This window comes from Mandrillus leucophaeus, unplaced genomic scaffold (assembly GCF_000951045.1).
Source record: "Mandrillus leucophaeus isolate KB7577 unplaced genomic scaffold, Mleu.le_1.0 Scaffold171, whole genome shotgun sequence".
Lineage (NCBI taxonomy): Eukaryota > Metazoa > Chordata > Mammalia > Primates > Cercopithecidae > Mandrillus > Mandrillus leucophaeus.
This window is the reverse complement of record NW_012101710.1, coordinates 117,121-140,138: the sequence shown is the minus strand read 5'-3', so window position 1 is coordinate 140,138 and position 23,018 is coordinate 117,121. Positions and strand designations below refer to the sequence as shown.

The 23,018-nt window shown below is 56.3% G+C and overlaps 1 protein-coding gene across 2 annotated transcripts in view; it reads right to left on the bottom strand.

Annotated features, from left to right (window-relative positions):
* RADIL (Ras association and DIL domains) overlaps positions 1–23,018 on the bottom strand; it is an 89,209-nt gene that overhangs the window by 3,235 nt on the left and 62,956 nt on the right. For both annotated transcript variants that reach the window (XM_011976916.1, XM_011976917.1), the window contains 6 exons: positions 18,161–18,321; positions 12,997–13,109; positions 11,985–12,222; positions 11,090–11,262; positions 2,148–2,298; positions 100–299 (listed from right to left, as the gene is read on the bottom strand). In XM_011976916.1, the coding sequence (XP_011832306.1) occupies positions 100–299; positions 2,148–2,298; positions 11,090–11,262; positions 11,985–12,222; positions 12,997–13,109; positions 18,161–18,321 (1,036 nt within the window). The remainder of the gene's footprint in view (positions 1–99; positions 300–2,147; positions 2,299–11,089; positions 11,263–11,984; positions 12,223–12,996; positions 13,110–18,160; positions 18,322–23,018) is intronic.

The following is a 23,018-nucleotide window of genomic DNA, read 5'->3' as shown; positions in this document are numbered from 1 at the left end:
CGCTGGATGAGTCCCCTCCCCGGGTACCTCAGGGCACGCTGGCTGGGCCCCCTCCCCGGGTACCTCGGGGCATGCTGGCTGGGCCCCCTCCCTGGATACCTCGGGGCACGCTGGCTGGGGGGCCCCACTGCCAGGGCTGCCGGGGCTGGCTCTGCTCCGCAGGCCCCACAGAAAGTGGCGGATGTACAGCAGGTGCTGGTAGATGCTGTCGTCCAGGCAGTCGGCTTCCAAGTCCACCTGGAAGCCCTCGCTGGGCAGGACGATGGGTGGGGGGTTCTCGTAGGACTCCAGGACATCCTCTGTGGGGCAGAGAGGATGCCCGTGATGGCCACAGGAGAAGCTGCCTCCCTCGCCAGGCCACCCCGCCCAACGGTGTGGGAACCCAGGGGCCAGCAGATTGAGCTCTGAGTCCCCTGACCTGTGGACACAGGAGGCTGGGATCCTGGCCACAGTAACTGGACCCACCCTAGGACTCATCCCTTCTGAATCCTCGCTGACCACCCGGTGTGACGTCCGAGCTGCTCAGGACTGAGAACAAGGCCTTGTAGCCAGGAACCCTCCAGCCCCACTGAGTGGCTCCGCACTGGGTCTGTCTCTGCCCCACTGGTTTCTGATGGTGTCCCCAGGTAACTGGAGCTCCCCCAGCCCCACTGAGCTGGACGCAAGCTCTCCCAGGTGCTGCCAGGGCCGGAGCCGACTGCCTCCCTGCAGGAATCACGGGACCCAAACGGCCTGTGTGCGGGCTGTTCTCTGTCCCCTGGAACGCGAGCACTTTTCAGGCGACAGAAGAGTGCGTGCGTACTGAGCTCCTAGCCCCCAGCACAGAATTCAGGCCACAGAAATGAATCAATGAGGAGGGAGGACTTAAAAGGTGTCAGGTGGAGCCAGGGGTCCTGTTCAGAGATGCTCTCCAGGCCCAGTGCCAGGTGACCGGGGGCCACGGAACGGCATCCAAGGCCCCGTCGCCTCTGTGCCTCCCACCATCCCGTACTCTGTTTTGTTGATGTATTATACATAATGCGAATGATGGGAGACGTGTGTATAATCTCACATTAAAATGCACCCCTGGCGGGCGCGGTGCCTCACACCTGTAATCCCAGCACTTTCGGAGGCCCAGGCAGGCGGATCACCTGAGGTCAGGAGTTCAAGAGCAGCCTGGCCAACATGGTGAAACCTAGTCTCTACCAAAAACACAAAAATTAGCCAGGCGTGGTGGCACGCACCTATAATCCCAGCTACCTGGGAGACTGAGGCAGGAGAATCGCTTGAACCCAGGAGGTAGAGGTTGCAGTGAGCCAAGATCGTCCCACTGCACTCCAGCTTGGGTGACACAGCGAGACTCTGTCTCGATCAATCAATCAATCAATCAATCAATAAAATGCATCGTTGGTCAGGCACGGTGGCTCACGTCTGTAATCCCAGCACTTTGGGAGGCTGAGGTGGGTGAATCACCTAGGTCAGGAGTTCGAGACCAGCCTGGCCAAGATGGTGAAACCCGTCTCTGCTCAAAATACAAAAATTAGCCAGGCGTGGTGGCAAGCACCTGTGATCCCAGCTACTCTGGAGGCAGGAGAGTCGCTTGAACCTGGGAGGCAGAGGTTGCAGTGAGCAAAGACTGCGCCACTGTACTCTAGCCTGGATGACAGAGCGAGACTCTGTCTCAAAAAAAAAAATAAATTAAAAAAAGATAAAATAAAATTCACCCCTATGTATGTGTGTACACATATATATGCACACAGACCCCTCCGTATGGACACGTGTGCGTGCGTGTGCACATACATGGCTCATGTGCTCAGGGATGCTTCCCCACGGCTGTGTGCCACCGCTGCTCCCTTCCTGGGCAGCCACACAACACGGGGAGGCCCCATCCTCCGGCTCCGTGAGGGAATGAGGGGGCCTTGGACCTGAGCCTGGAGTCTGGAACTTGGGCATGGACTCTCGGCTCCTTGACTCCCCCACGGAGGAGTTCCCTGGATCCCCAGGTGGGGGAGGGGGCAGGGGGTCCTCCCAGTGGAGGACCTCTAGGGAGGTCCCCAGGAGAGAGGGCCCCCACACTCCACTTCAGATGGGATGAGAGCGTGCTGCCTTCAGCCTCAGGGCGAGTCTCTGGAGTCCCCAGCCCTCTCCTGCCCTGGGGCAGAGCTTACCTGACCTGAAGGCCTCAGGGCTGTCCTGGGCCCCCGGCTCCCAGGTGCTCACGGGGCCCATGGCCGAGGCCAGCTGGTAGTGAGTCAGCAGTCGGTGCAGCTGTGCTGGGCTCAGGGCGGGGAACGCGGCCCGCAGGGCTGTCCAGCTCATCTGAGTGACAAGAAGGAGCTCATGGTCACAGGTCTCTGGGTGCAGACCCCAGCCCAAGGAGGGATGGCCTCCATGGGTAGCCAGGGGTAGCCAGCTGAGGGGCCCTGTGGTCTTCACTCCCACCAGGGACCATCTGTGAGAGGGACGGTGTCACTGCAGCAGTTCACCCCTGGCACTTCCTAGGGCAGTTGCTCCAGGGAGAGGCCAGCTGGTGCCATCGGGAACCCCCTGCCCAGGGAACCCACCCCTGCCTCAAGCAAGGGCCCGCCTCACATGGCGGCCGCCAACCAGAGAAACCACTACTGGGAAATGAATAGTGAAATCAGATTCCTGCCTCCAACAGTGTAAAAGAAGTCAATCAAGTCGGCTAAAAACCTGACTGGAAGGCAGGGGCATTCATCATTTAGGTGACAGGAGGCAGGGAAAGCATTTGTTTGTTTGTTTTTTGAGACAGAGTCTCACGCTGTCACCCAGGTTGGGGTGCAGTGGCTCAATCATAGCTCACCGCAGCCTCGACCTCCCAGGATCAAGTAATCCTGCACCTCAGCCTCCTGAATAGCTGGGACCACAGGCTTGCACCATCATGTCCAGCTAGTTGTGGTTTTTTTTGGTAGAGATGGGGGTCTCACTATGTTGGTCTCAAACTCCAGGCTGGTCTCAAATTCCTGGCCTCAAGTGATCCTCCTGCCTCAGCCTCCCAAAGTGTTGGAATTGCAGGTATGAGCCACTGCGCCTGGCCCGGGAAAACGTCGTAGGCAAGACAGAAAGCCTACATGTAAGGAAAGGGTGGATTCCTTCAATAAAATTAAACAGCCTCTGTGGCCCCCTGGGACCTCTGTCATCGTCCTTCTGGGGTTCCCTTCCCCGGCTCCCAGCCGGTTCTTATTTTCTGGAATCCCATTTCTTCAGCTCTCTGGTTTGTCCTGTTTCTACGGAATAGATCTTCTAGTAGCTTCCCAAAAGGGGCGCATCGCAGGAAAACGGCTACCCTGCCTGCTGGAACTGTCTTCACCTCCACGCTGGACTGGTCATCTGGCTGGCACAGAACTCCAGGTCAGAGGACGTCACCATTCGGAGTCTTCAGGTGCTGCTTTGTCCTGTGACTCCTGTGCTGCTCGTCCAAAAGCATCCTGAGTGCAGATCTTCAGGATCCGCCTTGTACCGATTCTTGTCTGGAAGCCTGTGGGTTCTCTGTGCCCATCGTCCTGAAGTCCTGGGATGCTGAGTTTCCGTGCAAGCCCAGTCTTGGTAGCAGCTCCTGCCCGCTGATGTGCGGCTCTGGAAACTGCCTGCACCTGCCTTCCCCGTGCCCTCCGCCCCTCTGCTGGCTCTTTCTGGACTCCCACTGTTTGGATGTTGGCCTCGCCGATGGGTCCCCTCTGTTCTCACCTTTGCTTCCTCTCTCTCTTTCTCTCCCATGTGTTTTTCTGCCCACATCCAGGGGCCTGGGCTGTGGCTACCAGATGTCCACACTGAAGGACAATCAGTGTCTCGGGCGTCGTGCGGGAAGGACGAGGGCACAGCACTGGCCGCCCCCCAGCCTTGGCATGTCCTCCTCCAACACCGCCAGCCCCCACCACCACTTCAAGAAAGCCTCTGGTTTGCCCGGGGGTGGTTCTGTTTGATTGTGAGTTCCTAGAACCTTCTCTACTCCCACTTCTGTGCTTGGTCCAGGGTTGGTGTCAGAGGGGGCCAGAGGTTGGGGCCAAGATATCAGCTTCAAGGGAACAGAACTCTCTTCCCTCCTCCTCCCTCTCCTCTCTCTCCCTCTGTCTCTTTCTCCCCTCCTCCTCCCCCTGCCGCTGTCTCTCTCTCCCCTCCTCCTTCCTCTCCTCTCTCTCCCTCTGTCTCTCTCTTCCCTCCTTCCTCCCTCTCCTTCTCCCCCACTCCGTCTCTCTCTCCTTCCTCCTCCCTCTCCTTCTCTGTCCCCTCCCTCTCCTTTCCCTCCCTGTCTCTCTCTCCCCTCCTTCCTCCCTCTCCTTTCTCTCTCCCCTCCCTCCTGCCTCTCCTTCTCCCTGTCCCTCCCTGTCTCTCTCCCCTCCCTCCTCCCTCTCCTGTCATTCCTTCCTGTCTCTCTCCCCTCCTCCTCCCTCTCCCTTTCTTCCTCCCTTCTCCTGCTCTCCTCCCTGTCTCTTTTTCTGCCTTCTTACTCCCCTGCCTACCCCCGCATCCCTCCGCCCTCTCTCTCTGCCCGCTCCTCACTCTCCACTCTAGTGGTCCGGGGAGTTTTCTTCCCACCCGCTGCACAGCTTTTTATTTCTGCTTCCACAGTTTTATTTTCCAAGACTCCTCTTATTCTCTTATGGATAGAATCTTATTATTATTTTATGGATACTATATATCTTGTCTTATTTTTATGAGGCTATAAGTGACTTTTTCACCAAGCTTCTCCCTGAATTGTCTGTTTCAGGAGTCATCAAACTAGGGCCAGCAAGGTCTATTTTTACAGGGCCCCCAAGCTAGAAATGGTTTTCACGTTTTTAAAGCCTTTGAGAAGAACAAAACAAAGAAGGAGATGAGACCAAGACAAAAGCGGCCACAGAGCCCGAAGTCCTCACGGCTTGGCCCTTTACAAGAAGCAGCCCGCGGCCCTGGTCTGCTCCTTCCAACGCCGCTGTCTCTCCGCGTCTCCTGTAGACGCTCTACTTAGGATGCGGGGCGCAGGGCGGGCGCTTCCCGGCCTCAGCGTGGGGAGGCCCGGCTGCTTCTGGAAGACCCTTGGCGCTGTCCCCCGCCTCCCCGGGCTGTCCCTGCAGACTCGGGCCTGACCATCTTCCGCAGGGGCGCTCGGGCCGGGCTGCCGAGCTGGGTGAGAGGCTGGGGCCCCCTTTCCAGCACGAGGTTCCTGCCCTCAGCTCGGCCTAGTTTCCCCAGCCAGGAGAACTCCTGTTTTCAACGTTCTAGAAATATCCCCGCCCAGCTGAGCAGGGAGAGGCAGAGATCCTGAGAATCGCTGCTGCCTCCTTTCCGTGCACACAGAAAACCACACATCTGACACACACAGCCCAACCAGCTTCCCCCGAGGAACACGCCTGTGTACCCAGTCCCAAGAACAAGAACCAGAATGTGGGCCGGGGCAGCTCAGGAGCCCCGAGGCCCGTCCGGGCACCACGGCAGGTCCCGCCACACTTCCAGCCCTGCAGACACGCTCCTCGCACCCGACTCCTTCAGCTCCACCTGCCCTTTCAGGAGTATTTTATATCTTATCTTATTTATTTATCTATTTAGAGATGGGGTCTTGCTCTGTCGCCCAGGCTGGGGTGCAGTGGCGTGATCTTGGCTCACCGCAAGCTCCATCTCCCGGGCTCCAGTGATTCATGTGTCTCAGCCTCCTGAGTAGTTGCCTAATTTTTATATTTTTACACCACGCCTGGCTAATTTTTCTATTTTTAGTAGAGATGGGGTTTCACTGTGGTGGCCAGGCTGGTCTCGAACTCCTGACCTCAGGTGATCCACCCACCTCAGCCTCCCAAACTGCTGGGATTACAGGCGTCAGCCACCACGCCTGGCCTTATTTATTTTATTTTCTTTTATTATTTAAATTTATGGCAGGGTCTTACTCTGTCACCCAGGCTGGAGTGCAGTGGCACGATCACAGCTCACTGCAGACCTCCCGTGCCTAAACGATTCTCCTGCCTCAGCCTCCCGAGTAGCTGGGAGCCACAGGTGCACACCACCAGGCCTGGCTAATTTAAAAAAAGGTATGTTTGGAAAGACGATGTGGGGGTGGTCTTGCTATGTCACCCAGGCTGGTCTGGAGCTCCTGAGCTCAAGTGATCCTCCTGCCTTGGCCTCCCTAAGTGCCCAGCCGACCGCTCAGGTGTGTCTGTGGCTCCTCCGAACCAGTTTACTCAGTCATGTTGCTCTGCCGTATTTCACTGTACTGAAGAGACCGCTTTATTCATCCATCATGTTGTTGATAAATAGAAGATGGGTTTTGCCCAGTCTGGGGCGGTTACGAGTGGTGCCACTGGAAGCATCCCTAAGCGGGCCGTGGCGAGGGACCCACGGAAGCATCTCCATCCGGGGAATTGCTCAATCAGAGCACACGCACTCGGTCAGCTTCGGCCGACGCTGCCAGACGGCTTTCCAAAGTGGCGAGCCTCATTTACAACCTCGCCAGGAACACCTGAGGGTTCAAACCACTGCATTTCCTCACCAGTGCCGGGCTTTCTTCCTTTCAACCATTCTGATGTGTTCGGTGTTTAAAATGCTGAGATTAGGCCGGGAGCGGTGGCTCACACCTATAATCCCAGCATTTTGGGAATCCGAGGTGGACGGATCACCTGAGGTCGGGAGTTCGAGAACAGCCTGGTCAACATGGTGAGACTGTCTCTACTAAAAATACAAAAATTAGCTGAGTGTGGTGATGCGTGCCTGTAATCCCAGCTACTCAAGAGACCAAGGCAGGAGAATCGCTTGAACCCAGGAGGTGGAGGTTGCAGTGAGCTGAGATCACACCACTGCACTCCATCCAGCCTGGATGACAGAGCGAGACTCCGTCTCAAAAAAAAAAAAAAAAAAAAAGTAAAAAAATCTGCTGAGGTTAGTTTTTGCTTTTGTTTTTTAAGGTTAGTCAAGTGAAGCAATGGGAGTGGAGAAGAAACAAGAAAATCTGTAACTGGTTGTGATGAATTAGTTCTAAACACCAATGCACTCGGACCAGCCTGAAACGTGGAGAGTTTGGGCTGCGTTTCTCTGATGACGAATGAAATTGTCCATCTTTCATGCGTAATTCTTTCTTATAGCCCCTTTTCGGGTTTTGGCATCAAGGTATTACTGGTGTTTTAAAGTGAGATAGGGTTTCCTCTTTTTCTACTTTCTGGTAAGAATTTGGGTACTAATGGTATTATTTCTTCTTTTTTTTTTGGAGACTGAGTCTGGCTCTATCGCCCAGGCTGGAGTGCAGTGGGGTGATCTCGGCTCACTGCAAGCTCCGCGTCATTCTCCTGCCTCAGCCTCCCGAGTAGCTGGGACTAAAGGCGCCCGCCACCACGCCCGGCTAATTTTTTGGTATTTTAGTAGAGATGAGGTTTCACCATGTTAGCCAGGATGGTCTCGATTTCCTGACCTCGTGATCCGCCTGCCTCGACCTCCCAAAATGCTGGGATTACAGGCGTGAGCCACCGCGCCCGGCCTATTTCTTCTTTAATGTTTAAAATAATTCACCAGTGAAACCATCTGGGCCTTGAATCTTCTTCATGGGAAAGTGTTAATCAATTTAATTTCTTTTTTTTTGAGACAAGGTGTCATTTCTGACGTCCAGGCTGGAGTGCAGTGGCACAACCATCGCTCACTGAAGCCTCAATCTCATGGGCTCGAGGAATCATCCTGCCTCAGCCTTCTAAGTAGCTGAAACCACAGGTATGCATCATCATGCCTGGCTACTTTTTCTGTGTGTATTTTTTGTAGAGATGGGGGTTCCACCATGTTGCCCAGGCTGGTCTTGAACTCATGGGCTCAAGGGGTCCTCCTGCCTCGGCCTCCCAAAGTGCTGGGATTACAGGTGGGAGCTACCGCACCTGGCCTTTCAGTTTCTCTAATGCATGCAGGACCATTCAGATTTTTAACTTCCTGTTGAATCAGTTTCAATAAGTAGTCTTTTTCTTATTTGTCCATTTTATCTAAGTTGTCAAATTTATCAGCAAAAAGTTGGTTATGATCTCCTCTTACTAATTTTTAATTTTTAATGCAGGAGCTGAGTGATGGCCTCCTTTTTCTGATACTAGCAATTGTGTTTTCTCCCTTATTCAACTTTCTATTTTTATTTTATTTATTTATTTATTTATTTATTTACTGAGACGAAGTCTTGCTCTATCACCCAGGATGGAGTGCAGTGGCATGATCCCAGCTCACTGCAGCCTCCACCTCCCAGGTTCAAGGGATTCCCTTGCCTCAGCCTCCCAAGTAGCTGAGATTACAGGCACACACCACCACACCCAGCTAATTTTTGTATTTTTAGTAGAGACGGGGTTTTGCCATGTTGGCCAGTCTGGTCTCAAACTCCTGACCTCAAATGATCCACCCACCTCAGCTTCCCGAAGTGCTGGGATTACAGATGTAAGCCGCTGCACCTGGCCTCTTATTCAACTTTTCAAAGAACCAACTCCTGGCTTTATTGCTATCTCAACCATGTTTGCTTCCTAGTTCACTTATTTTTAGCTCTCATCCATCATTTCCTCTGCTTTCTTTGGGTTTGATTTGTCGTTCTCTTTCTTGCCTCATGATTATTCATTCTTGGCCTTCCTTGTAGTCTAATATATACATACAAGGCTATAACTTTTCCTCTTAAGACTGCTTTAACTGCAGCCTACAGGTTTGGATATTTTGTATCTTCATTGTTGCTGATGAACTTAATGCTGAGTTGAGGTTGGCAAGCTTTTGGTGAGGCTCAGACAGCCTCTGCTTGATCCTCACCCCAAGGTTCTTTTCTTCTCTCTCTCTCTCTCTCTCTCTTTCTTTCTTTTATAGTTGGGGTCTTCCTCTGTTGCCCAGGCTGGAGTGCAGTAGTGTGATCATAGCTCACTGAAGACTTTAATTCCTGGACTCAAATGATCCTCCTGCCTCAACCTCCCAAGTAGCTGCGACTACAGGTGTTTGCCCCATGCCTGCCTCTCACTCCAGTGTTTCCACCGGGGGCCTGGTGTTTATTTCCCAGGGGGTCCTGGACTCGTCATCTCTGTCTCCTCTGCACTGTGAAGCCACCACAGATTCCACTCTTTTTTTGAACGCTTTTGGTTCCATTTTAAAGTCTCTCTCCATCGCACTCCCTGGAGATTCAGAATGTTGGCAACTGTCTTAGGGAAAAGCCGGCGATGCATTTCAGGCCCCTGATGTCTCTGAGCTTGCCTCTCGCCTGTGAGACAGCCAGTGCTGTGCTATTCCGGTTTCTGTTTCCCCACCAGTGGCCTCTGCCTGGACAAAGCCTAGATTCTCAGCCTCACACTGTCACCTGCTCCCAGGACAGCAAATGTCTCCAGGGAAAAGCAACAGGAACTTCAGGTCAGCTCTTTGTGGAGGCTCACCCTCTCCTCATCCTGCAGGAGCTCGCTCACGCCTTTCAACAGATGACTTTGTGTTTCTTTCCGATTGTGCGAGCTGTCCTCAGTGGAACTGCAGGCTCAGCTGCTCCCTTCTAGCCTCAGTGCTGGCCACAATGTCTATCAACTGTTCTTCTGTTTTAGCACCATCTTGACATCAGTATCCATAGGTACCTGGTGCCACCAATTCCTGAGCCTTTTGGTGGCTTCCTAGAAATTGGGTTACTTCTCAGGAGTCAGATTGCTTTTTTCTTTTTTGTAGAGATGGGATCTCACTGTGTTGTCCAGGCTGGTCTGAAACCAATGGCCTCAAGTGATCTTCTCACCTCAGCCTCCCAAAGCCCTGGGAGGACAGGCATGAGCCACTGTGCCTGGCCGAGTCAGCTTTCTTCAATCTGCTAAGGCAGTTGCTTTTCACCCATCTGCTTTCTGCCTTCCAAAAGAGCACCGCTTTTGCCTTCTCTATGACTTTGCGTGGGTTTGTGGCATTAAAAAGCATTGCTTTACTTCTGTTTACTGATACCATAGAAGCAAACTAAATTCATGTGTTCAATCTGCCACACGCAGGATCCAGACAGCCCCATTTTCCGAATTTTCTATAGTAAATAAAAATGCTTCACTTTTTTTTTTTTTTTTTTTTTGAGACAGGGCCTCACTTTGTTGCTTAAGCCGGAGTGCAGTGGTATGATCTCGGCTCACTGCAACCTCCGCCTCCCCAGTTCAAGCGATTCGCCCTGTGGCCACTCTCACTATCGCCCTAAAGCATGTTCAGCATTTTCCAGGCAGGAGAGGAAACCATTGGCTATTTCCATTAATTACCTGTGACAACTATGTTGGGAAGGAGGGTGGTGAGAGGCCATCTGTGTTGGGAAGGAGGGTGGTGAGCGGCCGACTGTGTTGGGAAGGAGGGTGGTGAGCGGCCGACTGTGTTGGGAAGGGGGGTGGTGAGCGGCCGACTGTGTTGGGAGGGGGGTGGTGAGCGGCCGACTGTGTTGGGAGGGTGGTGGTGAGCGGCCGACTGTGTTGGGAAGGAGGGTGGTGAGCGGCCGACTGTGTTGGGAGGGGGGTGGTGAGTGGTGAGGGAGGTGGGGAGGGGCATGTCGGTTTCCCGTTGCCGTTGTGACAAATGCCCACACGCCTGGCAGTCACGGCCACACAAGTGCACACTCTCACAGCTCTGTGGCTCCGCGGCTCAGCCGGGTCTCACAGGACTGACAGCAAGATGAAGGTCCTGGGGGAGGATCCGTCTCCCTGCTCTCCTGGGTGCTGCCAGAATTCAGTTCCTGCTGTTGTAGGACTGGGGTCCCGTTTCCAGACTGGCTGTCAGCTGGGGCCACTCCAGCTTCTAGAGGCCACCATACTCCTTGGCTCCTGGCCCCTCCTCCAGCCTCAGAGCCACATCCCCTCTTCTTCCATTTCTCTCCGATCCACCTTTTTGGACTCATCTGAGTGGACTGGGCTACCAGATACCCAGGTCATCTCCGAATCTCAAGGTCCTTAATCGTAGTCACACGTACAGAGGCTTCTTTGCCATGTGGGGTAACACGGTCACGGGTCTCAGACATCTTTTGGGCCATTATCCTGCCTACCGCAGGTGGAGACAGCCATGGAATGGAAGCAACTTCGCTAATTACCTACAGGAGCTTTGAGCTTTCCAGCCCAGAAGCCCAGGCCCGGCCCCCAGGCTTGGTTCGAGAGGCAGGGACCCACCATGTGGCCCCGCCCTCCCCGCCTCCCATGCGCCCCCCTACCTGGATGAGCTGGGCCCTGGGCGTGGCCAGCAGGTTGAGGGTGCAGGAGAGCTTCCGGAAGAAGTGCTCTCCAGCCGCCCCGAAGCCGGCGCTCCGCATCCACTCCAGGAGCTGCTGCAGGCGGGCGCAGGCCTGGACACCTCTGGGCCAGTGGAAGCAGCTCAGCGAGGGGCCTGTGGAGGGAGGGAGGGAGGGAGGGTGATGCCTGGGCTGCCCTCCCCGGGGGACACAGACATGGGTCTGTCCCCAGAGCCTGCCCTTCCCGGCTCTGGGCCACTGAGGACATCGCAGCTTGATGACAGGCAGGAGACCTTCCCTCAGCTTCCAAGGCAACTGACCAGCCTCGAACCCCTCTCTGGAGCGGGGGTGCGGTGGGAGGTGAACGTAGCAGGGCAGGGTGGGCTGTGACAGCCACTGACTCCACAGAGCAGCCCCTGGCTGGGACCTTCTCCCACCCCCACACACATGTGCCAGGGGCCTGCCACCACCTGGGTCTCCCCATGCCCTGCACTGGCCCTGGCTGGGAGTGACCAGTGTTCCTGAGCCCCGCAGGTGAGGCAGGGTCTAAGGCCAGAGTCTGCGGCTGCACAGACCTGGGACAGCCAGTGATGCCCTGAGCCCGTTCCCTCCCTGTCACAGGGAAGGGGCCCCATGCAGACCTCTCGGCTGTGGCTTCTCTGAAACCCTGATGGGACCTTGGCTCCTAAGGGATGCGCTATGGCAATCTGTCCCCCCCCTCACTCTGGCCTCCCACCCCTCAGGGACACCAGATGCTCAGGGAGCAGGAGCCCGACAAGGGCAGAGCCGCCCCCAGGAGCTGGCGTGGGAGGCGCCAGCAGCCGTCACGTCCAGGAATGTGAGCCCCCGACCCCTCAACCCCGCATGAGGCCCTCACCCCTGTCGAGGAGCTGGTTGAGGAGCAGTGTCCCGGAGAAGAAGAAGAGGTAGGCAAGCATCTGCGAGGCCACCTCGGGGTGCACCTGCAGCTGCCGCAGGAGGTCCAGGGCTGCCTGGTACACGGACACCACGCGGCGCAGCTCCTCGGGCAGTTCGGGGGCCGAACACCAGCTCTCACGGCGCTCTGTCTGGAATGGTGGGCACTCCAGGAGTGCTGGGAGGCAGATGTACAGGGACTGGCGGGGGCGAGAGAAGAACAGCAACCAGCATTTCCAGGAGTGCTGGTGGCTGACAGGGGTCCTGACCCAGCGAGCTCCCCACCCATGCACTGCTCGCAGGGACCTGGCCTTGGCGGCTTCCTACTGGACAGGCCACGGCTTTGCAAACGTCCAGTGTGGGGTGTGGGGACACAGGAGCTGCCTCCCGGGGCTGCTGGGAGCAGAGGTGGGGTGCAGGGGTATCTGCTCCTGTCGGAGGCACAGATGAACTCAGAAGGCGCACAGAGGTGGCGCCTGGGGGGATGGGCTCCGACAAAGGGGCTGGAGACACCCATGGGTAAAGACGGGAGAGCCACCACTCCCCTGAAAGTGGCTCACCACACCCCCGATGCACCCCAAGCTGACCAGGGTCACAGGGGGACCCGCAGCAGCACCTCTGGCACCCGTGGGTCCAGGGTGACAACAGGGCCACATCCCTGCGCCCCATGCTGGAGCTTCCCCCACCTCATCCTTGACCCTTGAAACAATGGCAGGAAGGGGGTGTTCTAAGGTGAGGGGAAGAGGGAGCTGGGATGGTTCTAGGGTTTCTGTGCGACCCGAGGAGGAGGAAGCGTTGGGGGTGCAGCTAGGCCTTTGCAGAACCTGCAGCCACTGCTCCCTGCTGAAGTGGAGCTTGTCACGGTCCCCTCCCTCAGACCCCCAGAAGGCTCCTAGGAGAGCCACAGGCACAAGCTTGAGTCCCACTTCATCCCAGAAGCTGCCTGAGTGCAGAAGCAGTGCCCGTCCGTGCACCTTGGAGACGTAGTAGACGCACTGCTGGAAGGCGTACAGCACCACCTCCTCCAGCACCGCCATGGCCTCCTCGCTGGCCGTCAGCGTGCAGGAGAACAGCGACTCCTTAGAGCCTGCGGGGAGACAGCCACACAGATGGTCACAATGGGCACAGCACTCAGGAACGCAGCAACTCAGCCAGCTGCCAGCTCTGTCCCTGCCGCGGGCACTGCCCAACGCGCCCATCTGGGGTCCGGATGCCATAAACCGGCCAAGGGACTCTGGGCCCTGGCTGGGACGAGCACAGCAAACCTGCCGCTGCCCTTACCAGGGGAGGGGAATGCTGGGGAGGGGGCAGGAGGGGCCCAGACACCCAACGTCTCAATGCCCAGCCCTGCCTAAGTGCTCATTCACTCCCACGTTCTGATAAGTTTTCTGTTACAACCAACTGCACCCAACATAGCAGGTCCTAACTCCCTCCCCACAGGTCGCCTCTCACCAGCGACATGGGTCACAGGACTCTGGCAGCAGCCCCCGAGTGGCTGCCACTCTGTGGAATCATAACAGTCTTTCGGGAGGAAAAAGCCCAAATCACCTATTTCACCCCCACTCCCGGGTGTCAGCGGGGGCAGCTGGAGCTGAGGCTGGGGGCAGCTGCCCACGGAGTGGTTCCTGCCCTCTGGGTGGGGGCTCTTGTGAAGGTGAGAGGCTCCCGACAGGGTGGAGCCTTCCTGGAGGCTTCCAGAACGTGAGGGGGCATGTGGTGGTCTCAGTGACTAGGGGTCCCATCAGCACCTGGGGAAGGGGCCAGGACCCTGCTGTCCCGCCTTTAGGCGCGTTCATTCTCTCCCGGGACTATGGGTGACGACCACAGCGGTGTTCCTAGTGCAGCCAGGTAGGTGGCCACAGCTCCCCTCCTCTCCCTCCTGTGGGGTCTTCTTCCAGGAGGGGCAGAGGGGCCGCACCGTGGGAGCTGTCTGTCGGGGCACCTGACAGGGCTGCGTGGGTGGTGCCTGGTGAGCCAGGTCAACACTCACCCCGATGCGGGCCTCCCAGGAGCACAGGCCCCCAGCCGCCCCTCTGCCACGCAGAGTGCACGGGAGGCCGCCCACTCATGGCCAGGACAATGCTGCGCCGAGTCCCTGGACAAGCCCCTGTCACTTTCGCTCCTCTGCTCCTGGTGCTCCTCCTTCAGGGGCCTGGGGCTGCCTGGCCCCCACCCACCAAGCCTGCTCCCCAAGAACCTGTGAGATCCCCCAGTGCCTGCCCCACAGGGTCACATCTGGGACCCAGGCAGGGCAGCTGGAGGGACCCCGGGGTCCAGGGCAGTGAGGGGCTCTCAGGCTCTGCCAACCTCAACACTGCGCCCAGAAGCCTCCAGGCCTGTGGAGACACACAAGGTGGCCCGAGGGCATCCACAGCGAGTACCAGCCAAGGATATTCACAGCCACCGCAGGCGGGTCAGGAGGCTGAGCTCTGACCCGTCCACCTGTCCTGGTGCCCTGACCCCGACTGCCTCAGGCTGCCAGCTCTGAGAACCCAGCCCCACATCACTTCCTGGGCAAGGGCAGGGTGCCGGCGGGAAGAGGGAAACGGGGCATGGGAGTGACAGGAGGAGGAAAAGGTGGCAGGGGCTGTGCTGAACGAAACCACAGAGCAGCCTCCAGCCACCCCCCAAGGGCCTGAGACTCCATTTCTTCTTTTATTTAATTTTTGGTAGAGATGGGATCTCACTATGTTGCCCAGGCTGATCTGGAACTCCTGGGCTCAGGCAATCCACCCGCCTTGGCCTCCCAAAGTGCTGGGATTACAAGCGTGTGCCCCTGCACCTGGCCGTGAGACTCCATTTCTTTCTTTTTTCTTTTCTTTTCTTTTCTTTTTTTTTTTTTTTTTGGAGACAGAGTCTCACTCTGTCGCCCAGGCTGGAGTGCAAGGGCACAATCCCAGCTCACTGCAGCCTCTGCTTTCCAAGTTCAAGCGATTCTCCCCACTCAGCCTCCCAAGTAGCTGGGACTACAGGAGCATGCCACCATGCCCTGCTAATTTCTGTATTTTTAGTAGAGACAGGGTTTCACCATGTTGACCAGGCTGGTCTCGAACTCCTGACCTCAAATGATCTGCCCACCTCGGCCTCCCAAAGTGCGGGCATGACAGGTGTGAGCCTGGCCCTTAGACTCCATTTCTAAATCCCCCGAGACGCGTTTCCCCGTGGTACCAGGGCTGGTGGGATTTCTGAGGATTTCCGACGCCCACAAGCCATTAAGAGGACACACCAGCCGGCTGCCCCTGCCCTGCCCCGAAACTCCACGACCCCTGAGGAAGCCGGCCCTGTCCCTAAAGAAGAAGGCGCTGAGCCTCAGCCATGAAGAGAATCCGAGACACACACGATGGTGTGAGGTGGCGCGGGAGGGGCCTGGATCAGAGCTTTGGACAAAACAGTGTTTGGGGAATGACAATGGCCATGTGACTCGCTCTCAGGACGGGACGGCCCTGCTCTCCGAATTCTTCCCACAGACATTTCCTGCAGAGAGTCAGGAGGCTGACGGGGCTCTGACCCTCCGGCCCCTACTGGGGGCTATTTCCCACTCCATTCCCTGGCGCCTGCCTGGCCCTCGACACCGGGAGCCTGCGGGCGTCCCTGGGCCCCGACTCCCATCGCCGGGCCAAACACTACCCAGGCCCCTGACCAAAAATAACTTCCTCCCAAGACCAAAGGCAGCAGCTCCATCAGCCTGGAGCAATTTTTCCCATGAAGAGCAGCCAACACGGGGACCACATGGGACCCAGCTGCCTGCAGCCACCAGACCCAGGCAGCCACGAAGCCACGTGGAAAGTCAGCCGGGGACTCGCCGGGAACACGGAGCTCAAAAGTCACAGGTCTGCGAACTGACTCTTTCTGTGGGGGCCGGAACAAAAGGGGCCCCTAAGCTGGCCCCGTTCCCCGTCACACGGAAGGACCAAGTGCACTGCAACGTCAGCGAGGGTCGCCCTTGGCCAGCCACAACCCCGGAGTTGCCTCCATCCCAGGGCCACCTGCTGGCTGCGACTCCAGCCCTAGAGGATGGCAGAGTCAGGTCTGCAGGGAGAGGCAACAGGCACTGGAGTCCCGGGAGCCCAGGAGCCCCAGGGGAGGACTGCAGCCAGGCAGATGGATGTGGGAAACTTGCGTGGAGACTTAGGGACACACAGTCGTTTACGTCACTTTCCGGGAAAAAGCCAGAGGAAAGGTCTAGCTTAGACCCAGGCCCTGCGGACAGGCAGGGGCTACCGTGTCACATGGGGGGCAAGGGCACAGGCCAGAGGCCTGGATGCCCACTGAGGCCAGGAGGGGTTGACACTACCCCCCATATTCAAGGCATCCCCAACTCCCAGACCGGGGAGCCCCTGGCAGGACCCCATGTCCCCTTCCCCGTGAAGGAGGGGAGAAGGAAACAGTGGGAAGGAACCATGGCCGGCAGGAAGGAACTCAGACAGATCCCAGCCAGCTCTGCCTCCCCCAGGAACGGGGGCCCCACCCCACAACCTCATGGCCAGGGCCGGCCCGGCCTCCTCCATGCAGCCTCAATCCAGCCTGGTCTCTGCAGCCCGGCCCCCGCCTGGAGGCTGACTGGGCCCTGACGCATTGTGGGAGCCTGTCCCACCACAGGGTCACTGCGCAGATGCCCTGGCGCCTCTCTCTCACCACCGAGAGCCCCTCCTCTCAGGAAAACTGCCCCTAAGGCGTGGGGGGCACAGCAAGGTCCCAGCGCCCCCAACACAGCCCGGCCAGGACCTTGCCTGGCCTTGTGTCCTCCAGGTTGTCTCATATGCAGTCACAGCCACAGACCCCTCCCAGGGACGGGGACACAGCTGAGTACACAGAGACCCCGCAGTGTCTGGTAGACTGAGCCCGTGGGAGCGCCCGTCCCTGCACACCGGGCCTGGGCCTCCCTAGCTTGGAGACACAGCTCAGGGCAGCTCGGAATGCGCCACTCACTGACCTGGGTCCTCCAGAGGCAGGGCCACAACGCCACGGCCACTCAGGACCCTCCGGCCCTGGGCCCTCCTGACAGCCCACCCCACAGATGTGAGGGCAGTAGATGGACAGCAAGGCCGTAGGGGGGCAGAACCAAGGCCGCCCACGAGAGGCTCTGGTCCCCAGTCCTCTGGGCCCGCTTGTCACTGTCCTGCTGCCCCACCTGGCTCCATTCCAGGCCCCACACAGTTCTCAGCAGACACACCAGCCGAAATCCTACCCCGGCTTCCGGGCCCGGCCCCACACCACCTTCCTCACGAAGCCCCTGAGACTGCCCCGTTGGAAACCCTCTCCCTTAGTATTTTCAGAACACTTCCTACTGCATTTCAGAAATCCTGAAATGTTGGCCAGGCGTGGTGACTCACGCCTATAATCCCAGCACTTTGGGAGACTGAGGTGGGCGGATCACTTGAGGTCAGGAGTTCGAGACCAGCCTGGCCAACATGGTGAAACCCCATCTCTACCAAAAATACAAAAACTAGCCGGGAGAGGTGGCATGCTCCTGTAATCCCAGGTACTCAGGAGGCTGAGGCATGAGAATCGCTTGAACCTGGGAGGAGGAGCTTGCAGTGAACCAAGATCCCACCATTGCATTCCAGCCTGGGCGACAGAGCGAGACTCCGTCTCAAAAAAAGAAAAAGAAATCCTGAAATGTGTATTTCCCACATCTTAATCTATGAAACCGGCATGATCTATAATTTCACAACGATGACTGGCAACATCTGTCCTTCTGGAACAATGGTGCATCTCAGAATGGGGGGCGGTCTCATGGCCGACGCTCTCTCTACTGCCCCTTACATTTGGTTCATGGTGGATGGTGGCATCTGTCTCCCTTACTGAGTGACCTGTGTAACCCCCCGGGCCCTCCTGCAAGCAGAAGAGTGGGGTTGTGGTCAAGGGGACGCCACTGCACGGAGCACATGGGATGATGGGGACAGACTGAGCGCCAAGGCGCTGTGGGGGGAGGTGCCAGGCTGGCCCATGCCACCAGCACCAGCCTCACAGGCCGTCCCCGAGCAGCTGACACATGGCAGCCCGGGGGCTGAGGAAGCCCCGGCATGAATCCATCCCTGCTATCATGGCCAACTCGGTCCTGAGGACGGCGAGGAGGTGCCACACTCCCCTGCCTGGGGCGCCGGCGGGGGGAACGGAGGGCAGCGCCAGCCGTACCTGTGACGTCCAGCTGCTCCTCCATGCTCTGCATGTAGAGTGGGCATTTCTGCTGGATAAAGTACAGGAGCTCGATGGAATTAGACATCCAGAAAAGAATGGGCTGCAAGTCTGGAACCAGATCAGCCATGGCGCAGCCGGCCAGCGAGATGGGCTCCTGGCTACCAAGACAGAAAGACTAAGAGTTATGCGGGGACCTGACACCCAGGAGGTTGCATCTACCACTCTCTCTAAGTAAGGACGCGTGTTTTCACGGGACGCTGACAACAACTGCAACCGTCAACCTGACACTGCTGGGCGGGGACATTTAACAATACATGTACCCGCCTGGCATCTGCCCACGACACCTGACAGCCAGAGGCCCCTACAAGCCTAGCAGGGAGACAGCCGGGTGCCACAGCCATTGGTAAAAAACCTTGGTAAATAAATGCCTTGCATGTCTTCTCTTTTGGAATGAGATCATAAAGTGGCTACAAATGCTGAGACAGAATGTGTGCCAATATGTGTGTGTGTGCCTGTATGCGTGCATGGGGGTGGGGGCTGGTCCGAAGTTTTTAGAACAACAAATGTCAGTTCCATTATATTATTTAAGTTAACAAGGTAATTATCAAAGGAAATAAACAATAATAGAGCTATTTTGGGAGGTGCACAAGGCAAAATGAAATGCTACTTTATTAAAGCAGGAAGTCAGAAAATCACATGTAAAGTCCATGAATCGCAGGGTAGCAGGCAAAGCATGTGATTTGAAGACTCAGAGGCAATCGTTAGAAACCCAAATTGAGGCCAGGCATGGTGGCTCACGCCTGTAATCCCAGCACTTTGGAAGGCCAAGGTGGGTGGATCACCCAAGGTCAGGAGTTCGAGACCAGCCTGGCCAACATGGTGAAACCCCGTCTCTACTAAAAATATAAACATTAGCTGGGCGTGGTGGTGGGCACCTGTAATCCCAGCTACTCGGAATGCTGAGGCAGGAGAATCGCTTGAATCTAGGAGGCCTCCCAGCAGCTGGGACTATAGGCATGCACTGCCATCCCTGGCTAATTATTAAAAAACTTTTTTTTTTTTTTTTTTTTAAGACACGGGGTCTTAGTATGTTGCCCAGGCTGCTCTTGAACTCCTAACCTTAAGCAATCCTCTTGCTTTGGATTCTTAAAGTGCTGGGATTATAGGCATGAGCCACCATGCCTCGCCCTGATTCTGTATCCATGGGGTTCGTTGTTACTCTGAGTAACAAAAGCAGAAGTAGCTCAGGCCCCTCCCTGGCCAGCCCGATGCAGGTAGGGGTGGGGTGGCGCCCTTCCCTCCCAGGCCTGCTGCCTCCTGACTCAATGCTCCCTTTTCAGGGGATGACGGCAATATCAGGGCTGCCTCCTCCCTTGGTGGCAGCCTCTGCCGTCAGGCTGGCTTCCAAGCTCAGAGCTCCCAAACCCTTTCTCCTGCATCTCTGGCACCAGCCGCAGGATGTGTCTGTCTGGTGTGACTTGACACTGCCTTCTAGTGTCCTCAGCCGGCCTCTTGGAACGTCTGAGGGGTGGATACAGCGAGGCTGTGCTGAGGTCCCCGGGTAATTCCTCGTTTAAAATGCCAACCACACGTCTTTCTCACAGGTTCCTCATCTGGTCCAGGCACCAGCTTAGCATTAAGCCACTGGACAGGCTGCCTCAGACGCCCTGGGTCCCTAGCAGCTCAGAGGACGCATTCATCCATAAGCCTCCATAATTGCAGCTGGCGGACACAAATAGCCATGTGCCCGAGTGGTGAGCAGGAAGGATCGTTTTGCAAACAGATCAAACCATGCAGATCTGACTTGGGACTGCCTGGGGTGTGGAGGGCGGCCCTGCTGCCTGGCCCGTGGCTGGCCAGGATACTCCTTGTCACCTGTGTCCTTTACTGGGGGGATTCTAAGGGGCGAGCCAGGCGGCTGCCACTCTGCTGGCCACAGGGCATGGTGCAAGCCCAGTGCCTGCCCCCAGGCCCGGGGCAGAGCCAGGCTCAAGGCTGGACAGCTGTCAGAGTGACCACCGCGCGCAGCCCCAGGTATGTGGACCCAGCCTGGGGTCCTTCTAAAGGTGCCAAGCCCACAGGAAATGCCACCAGGACCTTAAGGCAGTCAGTGTGTGAGGGCATCTGGGAAGGGCTGAGGCCCTGTTTTCCTCCCTATTCTCTCCCCAGCTGGGCAGCCAAGCGGGGCTGGGGGAGGAAGCCCAGGCTACGTCCCAGATTGGTGCCCCAAGTGTTGCCTGCTCTCTCTGACGTCACTTCACTTTTGTCCACAAACAATGTTGACCTCTCTCGCGTGCGCACAGCTGGGGAGGGAAGAAACTGGCCTGAGACTGTCTCTCCTGTTTCTGGCGGCTAAGCAGGTCCGCTACCTGCTCATGGATCTGGCACAGCTAAAAGTCCTGCTCCTTTTTGCCCATTCTGGACACTGGCTTGAAGGACACACATGTCTGCAGATGGGCAGAGGAGCTTTTTATGCAGTTAAAGGATTCACTGGGCTCTTCAGAGACTAATTCCATCTTGTTTTCAACATTTGCTGCCCTTCTCAATTTTACCGGAACCCAGAGGGTAGACAGGCCTCTCCCGGAAAACAAGCGACCAGGCTTTGCAACTGGAGTTTCAGGATCAGACTCGGGCCAGGTCAGCGCTGAACGCTCCCACCTGCCAACCTGGGGCCACGTGAGTGGGGGCCCAGGGAATGATGAAGATCCAGCCCATTTTACCCAGACCTGTGTGGATGGAGGAGCAGGTCTGGTGGAAAAGGAAAACCCATGTTGTCCTAGAAGAGGGCAGAGGGGAAGGGCACTCGGGCAGGGACAGCACAGCCCGGCAGGAGGAATGGGCGCAGCTGGCTGGGACAGTTCTAGAAGAGGGCAGGGGGAAGGGCACTCAGCAGGAACAGCACAGCCCAACAGGAGGAATGGGCGCAGTTGGCTGGGGCAGGCCGGTCAGGGCGCGGGTGTCTCCTGCGGGTGAAGGGAGGCACTGGAGTCCCACTCCTGGGAACCAAGGTGACGGAAACACTCGCAGGGCCCACAAGGAGCACAGAGGCGAGAGCATAGCCGCCAGCGACAGCCTATGCATGCCTGTCGCGTCCATCAGGAGAGGACCAGGGAACGGCGCACCCCAAAAAGTGGGTCAGCCACATCCATCAACCTGGAGAGGTCATGAGTGAGAAAGCAAGTCACAGACAGCTCAGCCAGTGCCGTCACACCCGGAAAGAAAGGAAGAAAGAAAGAAAAAAGGAAAGAGAGAGAGAGAAAGAAAAAAGCCAGGAACGGTGGCTCACAGCTGTAATCCCAGCACTTTGGGAGGCCAAGGTGGGCAGATCACAAGGTCAGGACTTCAAGACCAGCCTGGCCAACATGGTGAAACCCTGTCTCTATTAAAAATACAAAAATTAGCTGGGCATAGTGGTGCATTCCTGTAATCCCAGCTACTCAAGAAGCTGAGGCAGAAGAATTGCTTGAACCAGGATCCAGGAGGTGGAGGTTGCAGTGAGCCAAGATCACGCCACTGCACTCCAGCCTGGGCTACAGAGCAAGACTCTGTCTCAGAAAAAAAAAAAAAAAAAGAAAAGAAAGAAAGACAAGAAGGGAAATGAAGTGGTGAATATATTGCAGGAAACTGTTAGAAGTGCTCTTTGGGGGCCAGGTGCGGTGGCTCACATCTGTAATCCCAGCACTTTGGGAGGCTGAAGCAAGAGGATCACTTCAGTCTTGTCTCTACAAAAAATCCAAAAATTAGCCAGGGCATGGCGGTGCACACCTGTGGTCCCAACTACTCGGGAGGCTGAGGCAGGAGGATCGCTTGAGCCCAGGAGGTTGAGGCTGCAGTGAGCTCTGACTGCACCACTGCACTCCAGCCCGGGCAACAGAGTGAGACCCTGTCTCAAAAAACCGTAATTAATTAAATTAAATGAAGTAAAAAAAAAGAATGATTTAAGACACAGTAGTGTTAAAAGCAAGCTGAAGCTGGAATAATGTAAGTAATAAAATGAAAGCCTGGAAGTGAGGATGGGGGTCGAAGCATCCTGAGAGCTAGTGTTCCTCAAAAAGATGAAGATATTAATATTTTCAGAATTACTTTGAAACTAATAAAGAAGGAAAAGGGGAATTTAAAAAAATCCAATTACGCCGCGGTAGGCAGATCACCTGAGGTCAGGAGTTCGAGACCAGCTGGCCAACATAGTGAAACCCCGTCTTTACTGAAAATACAAGAATTAGCCAGGTGTGGTGGCACGTGCCTGTAATCCCAGCTACTCGGGAGGCTGAGGCATGAGAATCGCTTGAACCCAGGGGGTAGAGGTTGCAGTGAGCTGAGATCGAGCCACTATACTCCAACCTGTGCAACAGAGCGAGACTCTGTCTCAAAAAAAAAAAAAATCCAATCAGATAGGAAAGTATAAAAATTAAAGGCAAAAGGCACAGAAAACAGTGTGAAACCGATGTTAAAAATGTGGCCAAAGACATCAGGAATGGCAATAAACCTAAATAGATTCAACTTGCCCATTAACAAAGATAAGTCAGGTGAATAAACAATCGCTTTCAAAACATAAAACTAAAGGACACAGAAAGGGTGAAGGTAAACTTTCCCTGGTTCCACGTACAGGCTGGAAAAAAACTGATCAGGCGAATGGGAAACCAGTGAAAAGGGATGTGGTACTCACCCCAGGGAAAGAAAGATTCTAGGGCAATAAGAATCATCAGGACAGGCCGGGAGTGTGGCTCACGCCTGTCATCCCAGCACTTTAGGAGACCAAGGTGGGCAGATTGCTTGAGGTCAGGAGTTCAAGACAAGCCTGGTCAACATGGCAAAACCCCGTCTTTACTGAAAATACAAAAATTAGGCCGGGCGC